Raw genomic sequence first — 11,120 nt, 5'->3', positions numbered from 1 at the left:
TGGTGTTTGGACACTGATTGCAAGGGAAGGAAATGGGAAGAGGGGCTCATTAGTGGCCAACAGGAGCAGCTACCACCAGCCACCTCTGGTTGCTGCTTCTGAGGCACAGAGAAAAAGCCTTTGAATTCCTGCAGAGGCTGGGTTCCTTTCCTACCCACTCTTACTGCATGCTCATGCAATTTTCTTCCTTCGTGCTCCCCATTCCTTGCACATCTGACTGCAACAGAACAAGGCAAGGCATGAAGTAAAATCTATCAGCATTTGAAGAGAGCAGGTAGCAGGGTGAAAATTCTCAAAAGCATAATTAGTGTGTACTTGTGGCAGAGTAAGAGCTGGGGAGGGATAGCTCAGTGGTTTGAGCATTGGCCTGCTAAACCCAGGGTTCTTGTTTCAGCAACACTTTCCACCGGCAAAGCAAAGTCCTGATACTCGGGCCCATTTATGTTGAGTTCAAAAGTTGAAAGTCTTTTCTTCTGAGCTCTGAAACATTAGCAGAACTTTGCCTGAGATCAGACTTTCATAGGCAGGTTGTAAACCACTTGAACACACAAGTTTAGGTGAAGAGTTGAGACTACAACAACTACAGTAGAGCTGCAGAGCTGATCAGCACTGACTCCTGAGCCAGCTCCCACTCCTCCTCCAGTGGAAGGGGAACACTCGCTGCTCCACATGCCGAGGAAGGAGACTTTCCTCATCACATGCAACAGCTGTGAAAGACGGACTGTCACTCCCTTCCCCACAAACAGATTTCTTCATAGACTGAGGTGTTCTCTGCTGGAGGACTTGCAGCAGGGCTGAAAATCCAGTCTGTGGAGGAAGCCCACTGAGAGATCTGGGATCGCTTTCTGCTTCACTGGTGTGTTCCAATGGCAACACTGAAAGCTATTTAACATCCTACAGTAATTTTATGTGGAGGTTTGGGCCAGAAAATGACACATTGTAAGCACCTCGAAGGAAGATTTTAAGCAGGCAGAATATATACCTAATAGGAACCTGATCATGAGACACAGAATAAAAACTGTTACAGAAATTACAGTGGGCATACTAATGAGGACTCCCAGCTGAGACCTTGAATTTTCATCTCTTCTGACAGCAGCACTGCTCCATGTTGGGAATGGGTTCAGTATGGGTGCATGGCAGATTCAACCTCACTTTCCTTATAGCAGCTGAGTTTTTCTTTGAGGTCTACCATCAAACTTCTAATTACGTTGGAATCTGCTTAGCGCATGCAAGCTCATGTAACCAGAACCCAAAGGGCTATGAATGTAATTTGAAATTTTTTTTTTGCTATCTTTGAACAATTTTGCATTAGGTCTAAAATTATTTTTCTAAAGGTGCAATGGAATCATAGCCCTGAAAAATTAATGATTAATTCATTTAACTCCCACTTCCACAGTTCTGATACTGGAGAACAGTTATTTGTTTCTAGAGTCCTGCCTGCTGCCAGCATTGATTTAGTCTTTCAAAATTATTATATATATTTATTTTTCCTGTTTATGAACAGTGGCAAAGGGTCCAGAAACTACAAAATCCAACCCTCTTGCCTTAGCCATCATTTAATTCTTTGGCTCATTTCATGACTACACCGATGCTCCATTCTTTGACCTTGCCTTCTCAAATATAAATTTACAGCTGACAGTATATGTACATAAACCCTACCAAAATACTACAAAGCATGCACAATTTTGCTGCTGGGGAGAGGATGAGAGAATGAACTGTAGCTGACAGGTATATGTTAGTCTCAGCACTTAATACTTTCTCTGAGTACTTTTCAGTAAGTAGTGCATGGTGGGAAGGGTGGTTTGAGTCTGTATGGAATAGAAGAGAAACCACCACCCAGGATTTGCTCACTTAGTCTAGAGTGTCTCTCTTCCTCCAGTTTTCCCCATAGCTGCTGCTGTAATAAATAGGTAGTTCATAGAGCTTTCTGTGGTCTGGTCAAGACAGACACTCCCACCCTTCTGGGCTTTTCAAGGCCAGGCTTTCACAAACCAAGACTTCCCCTTGGTTAGGGAAGTATTGCAGGCTAAAGAAGCAGGACAGATCCTGTCTCTGTGAGCAAGACAGGAAAAGGAACCCAGCATCTGCACTTTCAGCCTGAGCAGCAGAAAGGGAGATGAGCTGTTAAATGGCAATGTAAATTGCCTTTTCCAAAACTGCTAGTGATTGGAGAACAGTTGATTGATTGCAATTGTTGTAGACCATAGAAGCTTGTGTGCAAAATCCACAGAGATGGTGCTTCAGCTTTACTCCAGTTTGATCTGATCTGACTGCCTTATTTACATCGAGTTCTGGGTAGACTTCTATTTTAAGACAAACCTTGAGTGTTCTGATGCATGTTGTAGCAGGAAAGCTTGTTCCACAGCTTTCTAATCACCTGCCATTTCCCTCCCCCCAGAACATTATCTAAATTTAGCAGAGTGTCACAGATACAGGGAGGGTAAAGGGATGGAGAAAAAGAGTCAGAATTTATATTCACAGACAGGAAGAACCTATTTTACAAATAGCATGGTTGTGTGATGCTGAAAACCATTTTTCCTCAAAAGACTTGGTTCCTTTCGTCTGAACAGGAGCTGGACAAGCATGGTATGGTTAGCAATAGAAATAGTCATTTTGCTTTAGTGAATGTGTTCTGTGACACACACACACACAACTGGAACCTGGAGTTTTAAGTACAACTTGTAGAGATAGCCTGGAACTCGCTTCTGATGCATTTTAAAATGAAAGACTCAGCACAACCTTTTGTTTCCTTGGAACTTTTGTGTGAATGTCTTAACCCCAAAAGAAGATTAAACTCAGTGGGACCCAGCTTGAGGCCTAAACAATGTGAATGCCAGGCATGACAAAACCCTGGGGAGGTGGAAACTGTGGCATGGAATGATCAGGCGGTGTTGGGCAGCTGTGCCCCACAACAGACAGTACCAGTTAATTAAAATGAGACCTCTTGCTTGTGTTTCAGTGTGTATGCCTCATGCTTTGCATGTCTGGTCAGTGCTTCTGAGTAGGAACTGGAGTGACAATTTACAGGAATCTCATTTACCAGCTCTTCACAAAGCCTTAGGTTGGAGGGAGCTGTATGACAAAGGTGGTGGTTTTCCCTGACATGACCAATGCTTTTGAATATGGCAGCCATAGCCATGAAAAAAATAACAGCTGGTCCCACACATCTTCTGTTCCTTTTCCCTTTGAAGGTCTACCAGTAGGAGGTAGTAGAAGTTTATTTTCAAGGACAAGTTTCCATCGAGCAGGAAGACCATCCTAGCAACAATCCTAAATGCTCCATTATATGAATAATTCACCCTAAAGGAAAACTTCTTGCAGTGGCTGAAGCTTTTCAATAGTTACCAGAATCCAGTCACAGTGACAAAGTAGAATGGTAAGTGTTGCCATGAGGGTGGAGAAAAAGCACCCAATTCCCCACTACCCTACAAACATATAGGGTAGTTAATTCCTTTTACTGTTTTCCTTTCATTTAAATTCCAGTGACTGTAGCCTCGCCTCTGACAGGTGAAGGGCATTAACACAAGGCTTCGGGTTTTGACATGTTTTCTTAAGCAACCACTGTCCTCTTTTCACAATCTGCATACGCACTACTAAATTGAATAGTTCAGGTAGTACAGCATCCTTTGTCTGACAGCATCCAATGCTTGGTGACTCAGGAAAGAACAAAACCAAACCAAGGGACAAACTGGTCATTTAAAAACAGAAAAACTTTTTCTAGCATGTGCAGTTAATCTGTGGAATGTACCAGTATGGGATTTGATTCCACCTGCATCTACTAGAGAAAAAATAAGTCTTCTCCATCCTTGTGCTTCAGGATATACTACTTACCATGTGGAATCAGGAAAACACTTTTCTATCAACACCACAGGTTTTCTAAAGCCTCTGAAAGATAATCCACACCACCTTTGCTATTTTAAAAATTCTGTTCCATTTCCTGCACAGACCATCAAGTGTGGAGACTTTGCAATATTGACAAATAGAAACTATAGGCAAAACAAAATCTTTAATTCCAGAGGTGGTGCAGAGGCCTCTACTCCCATATGACCAAAGTAACAAAAATCCAACTCAGCCTGCTACGCAACTGTTCTTAAAAGTTAGAAAATGTCAGAGGCAAATATACTGGTACAAACTGAATTGTTTAGGTTCAAAAACTGGTGATAAAGAATATTCAAGGCTGTTGGTGAAGTCACCAGCTGACTGGAGTGCTGCTGGGGTGCCATAAAGAGCTAAAAGATTGTAGAAATGGGAGGAAACGTTTACGATTGATGGGTTAAGGGGATGTTGTTGTCACACCTTCTTGGACATTGTTTATGAGGGGGGTCACAGTGGGAACAGCTGGACTGAAAGGAGCAAGTTTCTCCATCTCGTCTGCCACCTCATGGGGGACACACCACCACTATTGGATCCTTATCATCCTGATCCTGAAACGCATGCTGGCCTTACTCTATCAAAGAGAGGGAATCAGTGCTGTCATCATCTTCCTTGGCTGACTGCTGAACATCTGGAATGGGAGATGTGCTGCCACGACCTCCCTTGTGTACCCTTTTCCTTCCCCACTTAGTTTCTTCTCTCCTCTCTCTCTCCCACCTCATTGAGTGACACTGCTGTGAGTTTGACCCGTGAGGCAGCTAAGACCTATGCCATAAACAGCTCAGTGCTGATATAAATTTGACTGATCACAGTGGTTAAGCGTGGGCTGTGTCCACCTCTCTCCAGCAGCAAGGTTGCAAGGTACAGTCAGGGCCAAAGGCAGGAGCTGTATTTTTTCTACTCTTTTCTGTTCTCTTTTGTGTTTCTTGGTTTGTCTTCAAGGAAAGAAAACCGCACCTCAACAGCTCTAGGCCATTTCATCTCACTACTTTCCCCCCAAAAAGTACAATTAATACCAGCTTTAAGACGGTCAAACAGGGATTTTTCTTATTAAAAACTCTTCACAGCTGAAGGGAATAAAGGGTAATGTTAACATGAAAGCCTTACTTAATATTTTGTTTCAAATGCATTAACTGTTTCCTTTTTCCTGCATCTTCAGTAAAAGGTTTAAAAGATCAATGGTCATGGTTACAGTGGAAGTAAGCCAGTAACAACTTGACAAAACCCCAAACCCATACTTAGTGTTCTAAAGTGAGCACCGGTTTCATTAACATTTTATCCCATTGGGCCTGAGATAACCCCCCTGCTTTTTTAAAACAACACAGCATAGTGCCAAACTCTTAACAGAGAGTAAATTATTGTGACAGGACATCACATTCTCCCTTGGGATGCCAGTCATTGTCATTTCCTCCCTGGAGATCTGGACTATGTATAATTTTTTTTTAAAAAGTGTTTCTGCTCTGACTGTTGGTCTTTGCCATGATACGTTGTCACTGATTGACACGCAGGCTCAGAACAATTACACACAGTGATATATCTATTACCGTGAGCAATGTACCCTCTAATTTTTGACAGGCCATGTGCGCAAAAATTTTCTTCTGTGCAGATTTTTGAGCACGCAATGTTTCGCCATGTGCGTGGGGCTTAAGATCTGCGTGCGCACACGCACGTGCGCAACTTAGAGGGAACAGTGACCGTGAGACTCATTCATTCTCCAGCATGCAGCTTATTCGGGTCATGAAAAACCTTTTTTATTTGTAAAAGTATAATTATCTTTAACCAATTTCAAAGCAGAAAAGGATGAGAAGTGAAGATTAGCATTTTGCTGTCCAAGACCAACAGGATGATGATATATGCATGGGAAACATATCGGGAGGATGGGAGGAAGGTTTATTTGTGCTTTTGGGAAGAAGGATGAGGCTGTGTTAGAGTTTTAAAAGTTTGCTGATTAGCTGAGCCTAGTGTGTTTTTGTTGTTTGACAGAGGCAACCACCAATGGCAAAGGTTGACTTTAGGCTAGCCCAGCTTGGCCATTGTTGAGTTTATACAGAATTTTAGAGTTTGTGAAATTTTGAAGTTTAAGAGTTTGCAATGGACCCTTTTTTGCAATGTGTATTATATTATGAACATTTCAATAAAACTTGATACTATACACTTTTCACTTGATATTTTTATCTTTTATTCTTCCATCTTGCAGCACTATACAAAGGTAGGTACTATCCCCACTTTACAGGTGGGGAAAGATGCACAAGAAGGTTAAGTGATTTGCTCAAAGCAAAGTCAGTAGCGGAGTCAAAAAAAAAAAAATAACCCTGGCTTCCTGAATTTCACTCCTCTAATCTTGCTAGAGGTAAGTGTCTTCACAGAGTGAACATATTTACCAAGGCAAGAATTATTCATGAGAATTAGGAGTTATTTTAGTAAATGAAAAGTTATCCCTTACAATTTTGCCCTTTGATTATGTTGGTCAGGTAGGCATGATTAATATATTATGCATTTCAGGGAATAGTCACAAAAATGTTACCATTTGTTGATCTACTGCTGGAAGCCACCCACATCAATGCAGACTCTGACCAATCTGATTGTCGAGGTTGTTGGGCATAACAAACACCAGGTTAATAGTTTTATTGGTACACAATTCGTATTTACAATTATTACTATTCAATATTTTGTATAAAACAAGTTACAATATGCAAGATTTCCAAATGACAAATGCATATCAAACTAAGTTTACAAGACATTATGAGGCTTTATCTTAAAAATACCTTCAGCAAAATAAAACTCCCATTCTGTCATTCAATCGGATTTAAAAAAATAGGATTAGAAATATACAAGTTAAAAAAAATCAGGGTGAGCAGTATTGAGTATTCAGTAAGGTTTAAAGAGCTTTCCAGACTCTGTACCCAAGGCAAATGAAAGTCTGCAAACCAGGAATATAAACCTGCAGAATAATCTGATGAACATAATTGTTGATTTTTCTTCCACTTAGAATGTGCGTCACATTTGATACAAATCCTAGCTTAATAGTTTTTGTCCAGTCTTTAAAAACAGCAGCACATCTGCAGCAATTTCCTATTTACAGTCGGAACAACAGGTCAAGATCTGGGAGTAACTTTAATATAAATTACTGACACTTTGCTGAAAAGCAGCAACTTGACCCGAGATAGTTACTATGTATTTTAAGTAGCATATTCACTATATTATCTCAGTATAAAAGGGCGGATGGGGAAAAAATGATAGGTCACCCACGCAGAATTATAAATGCATCACAGCAGGGATAACTAGCTTCTCAGCACACACAAGTTCAAGGTCTCCAGCGGTGTTTTACATGTACATTCCATTTGGCACGCTTTCACAAGTCTTTAGAAAAGAAGTGCTTTCTCCCCTGGCTTTCAGAATTGCATGTAGACAACTTTGGTACATATGGTGCAAACGCAAGGCAAATGTCAGATTGAAAGTACGAGCTAAATGTTAAAATTACATAGGATATGAGGAGGTAATGCTGGTCACTATACAGCAATGCTGATTTGAATATTCAAATAAGAATGGCAGTAACATTTCTGTGTTTCTCCGCAACTGTAAGACGTACAGAGGTGAAAAATGGTAGCCCAGAATCTTCATACCTAACAAAACTGTGAAACTTTGTTTAGAGACTTTCACTATATGTAATAGACATTTTCAATTAAAATCAGTACTTGATGTTTAAAACAATTATACAAAATTGAAAGTCCAAGAGTTCATCTGGTTTTTAAAAATGTAATTTCAAAGTTTGTTAAAACTTCATATGTTGGGGTGATTCTTAAAAAACAAACAAACAAACCCTAGTCTGATTCTTTTCAGGTTCAACGGACAGTTCAAACAACTCAAACTGTGCATATGTATAAGCAACTTATAGCCATTAAATTATTTTGAGGCAGACTTTAACTGAACAAATCAGTTCAATATTTGCCAACAACAGACATCTCCTCAGTTTCACTCTAGCGCTGAGGTAAAAACACAAACATACACACAAGATGAAAATACCTAAAAAGCAAAGAACTGGGTAGGCAGCTGGGAAGTTAAAACTATTACTTACTGTCCAAAAGCCTTCTTGTGTTTTTTTAAACTAATCCTCCCAACCACCCTACCTTCCCCTCATTCAGCTGTTTAGGCTTGTAAAAAACGTAACTGTGACATCCCCAGGGTCAGGACATTTTTTAAAAAAATAGTTACCTGTACAGCACCTAGCACTGTGATGTCCAAACCTTTCAGCTTTAGAGGCAAACATTTTATTTTTGAAAAAGGTCAAGGAGCACCAGTTGTTACACTGGAGGCAAAATCTCTTGCCTTGCATTGTAAGTCTTGGTTGTTGGATGCACAAGTAAAATTCCTCTAACCATTTTCACAAACCATCAGTCTCTTGACCATGCACACACTGGATCAATGCCATTCCTATTTGTATATTAATAATGAAGATGAGCCTAATAAATTTGTTACAAATGGAGGGGGGGAAATCACTCAGGTAATAAAAGGAGTGGAATCCCTCACAATGTCCCTGCTGGGGATTCTACCCAACTGGAGTGCATGGAGCCAGTTTAGCAGGGCAGAGGTGCCCAGGAGGGGGAGCAGGGAAGGGTGAGAGAGTGGAGTGTGTTATGCTTGGGCTATCCTCAACAGGCAGACGGTCCCATTGGGACTGTTAGCTGGCACAAGTTAAGAGCAACTGCCAGGCTGGCTCTGACCAGGATTGGGGTAGAGAATCGTGAGTTTTAATTGAGTGTTGTCTCTCTGTCTTTATCTCCCTGCTCTCTTGGACTGCCCTGGGCAGCTGCTGGAAAGGATGGAGCAGAGGGGAGTCACCCTTTACTAGGTGCTCCCCTGCATTGAGGCAGAGTCAGTTAATTTCCTATCCTACTCTCCTTGGCTCCAACAACTCAGCAAGGAAGTAAGGCTGTTGAGCAGCCAGAGCTACACTCTCCTCTGCAACACAGCAGGCAGGTGCTCAGAGCATTCCAGGCTCACCCAAGAACTGCAGCTGCAAAAGTGAGAGGTATGGGGGAGGCAGCCATCACAGGGCCTGGGATGACACACACACACTTTGGTTTTTTTAAAAAAAAATCCATACGGATGGTTCCGGGAGCACATTTTCAATTCATCATTAACTGCACATTCTCTCTTCAAGGTCACTGGTGGAAGTTGGACGCACCAGTCTAGCACCACAGGGACTCTAATTCTTGATCAGAGTAAAGAGTGCTCCTCTACTCCAAATAAAAAAAAACAAAGGGGCTGTATTAGCAGAGAGGGAATTGTTTTAAAAAAAACCCATTGACTCATTTTGTCCCTCCTCCCCTCACAAAGTTAGCAAGGCTCTTGTCCCCAGAATGATGTGGCTCAGCCACTCACTCCCAATTGTTTTGAAAGGCTATATAAACACAAAGATTACTATTTCCCTGGAGACAAGAGTCTCTAAGATGTACAAAGCAAAGGAGCAAAGTCAGAGGACTCAAAGGGGTTTCTTCTTATAAAAAAAGAAAAGATATTAAATACCTGTTCAAGGTTTTGATTCTATACTGGAAGAACCTTTTCTTCTATATTCTTTACATTCAAGTTTGTATAATTAAAAGTTTCAGAACAACTTGGGAGGTGCTTCCATTAACTTAATAAGTAACCATATCCTGGACTATTACTCTTCTCCCTTTAGCATCGAAAGCTAGTCAAGTCAACATATTGTTACTTACACTATCTAGGCAACACCCTTCAATTACCATTACGATTTTTTAATGCTTTAACAGGGGATGTAAATTAGACCTAGGTGTTGAACCTTGCCTAGCACTGTTTAAATTTAGTAGGAACATTCCCTCCCACTGCAAGACAACCGGTCTTCTTCCTTCAGGACAAAAAAGTCTGTTGAGTAACATTTCAACCTTCCTCCCCAGACTGTATTTATACAGAACTCAAGAAAACAAACCTCTTTTTACTGTTGGCTATGCAGTAGCAGATCTATTCTGAGGCATGTGCACATGTCAAATATGATGCTGGCAAACAAAGATACTAGGGGGAAAATAAACTTCAAATATAATAGGATAAATCTGGAGGAAAAACTTTTCTGATTTAGAAGAGGATATTGAAAAGGAAATAAATAAAATTTCAAATCCTGGGTCACCTTTAAAAAATTACAATCACATTTAACAGATAATTAGGTATCCAGGACTATTTTTTTTTTTAAACCAAAAGTACCGGGATGTTTAAAGGAGCACTGAAACCTTGAAATAACCATTTTTAAAAGAATGACTGACTACACCTGTTTCCCACTGCCAATTTCAGTAGTTTTATCATCACAATTCCTTATTTTTTTGAAGTGTCCCTCTTCCCCACTACCGCCCCACAGTATGGAAGAAAATGATTCAACAAGGGAAACCATGACAGTGACCATAAAGCACGGTCTGATGCATAAACTTTAGGATTGAGAAGCTTAGGTATTACCTCTAGCACAAGTAGGTAAAAGGTTACACTGCTATCTGAAAACTAAGTTGATGGTGCTGCTTTAAAATGATAAACTCTGGTAGGAAAATCAATGTTTTTGAGCAACTAAAAGCTATTACTAATAAAACAATTAACAGCTTTTAGTTAAATTGTTTAAAAAAACCCTTTGAAATAAAGCACTCTTTGGTGTACAGTAATTAGTTTGGATATTTAACATTACAGCTTCATAAAAAAATCCATATAAAATAAGGAAGGCTATCCAAATCAACAAGAAAGTACAATGTTATGAGAATAAAATCTTGCCTTCCCAAGCTTTGCTCTGTATTGGAGACTGAGACCAGCTTGGACAGACAACAGTGAACTAAATATTTAAAAGCTCCCACCACATCTTCACTTCTTATGGTGGCCAGCATCTAAGTGATTGCCATCACAATTACACACATGCATCATACCCACTAGTAAACCCTCTTTATAATAGAGAGTTTAGATATTTACACCTGAGTCTAAATTTACAAGTTTTTTTTTTTTTTTTAACATTTGAGAACATTTTTAGAATTAGAAAGCTGAACTGTGTCAAGCTTCTTGAACAGGTCGTTTTCTTCTGCGAATTAGGAGGAGTTTTTCTGCTAAATCTTAGCTGCATTTTGCAGTGAAAATGTCTTTCCTTTCAAAGAAATTAAGTTCCATAGCAATATTCCTTTTTTCCCCCTTCAGCATCCTCTTCAGTCACTTCTTTTTACTTAACGCAGCACTGTCCTGGTCCTTGGTATGGAGTGACCACTAAA

At 40.2% G+C, this 11,120-nt stretch overlaps 1 protein-coding gene across 6 annotated transcripts in view; it reads right to left on the bottom strand.

The window, feature by feature from the left end:
• Positions 1 to 1,486: 1,486 nt before the first annotated feature.
• The window catches only part of CDC14B (cell division cycle 14B), an 84,760-nt gene continuing 75,126 nt past the window's right edge, over positions 1,487 to 11,120 (bottom strand). For all 6 annotated transcript variants that reach the window (XM_084629541.1, XM_084629542.1, XM_084629544.1 and 3 more), the window contains one exon: positions 1,487 to 11,115. In XM_084629541.1, the coding sequence (XP_084485667.1) occupies positions 11,076 to 11,115 (40 nt within the window). In that variant the 3' untranslated portion in view covers positions 1,487 to 11,075. The remainder of the gene's footprint in view (positions 11,116 to 11,120) is intronic.

This window comes from Lepidochelys olivacea (assembly GCF_965140295.1).
Source record: "Lepidochelys olivacea isolate rLepOli2 genome assembly, chromosome: 5".
NCBI classification, from domain to species: domain Eukaryota; kingdom Metazoa; phylum Chordata; order Testudines; family Cheloniidae; genus Lepidochelys; species Lepidochelys olivacea.
Note: the sequence above shows the minus strand (reverse complement) of the source record. Positions and strands in the feature narration are given on the sequence as shown.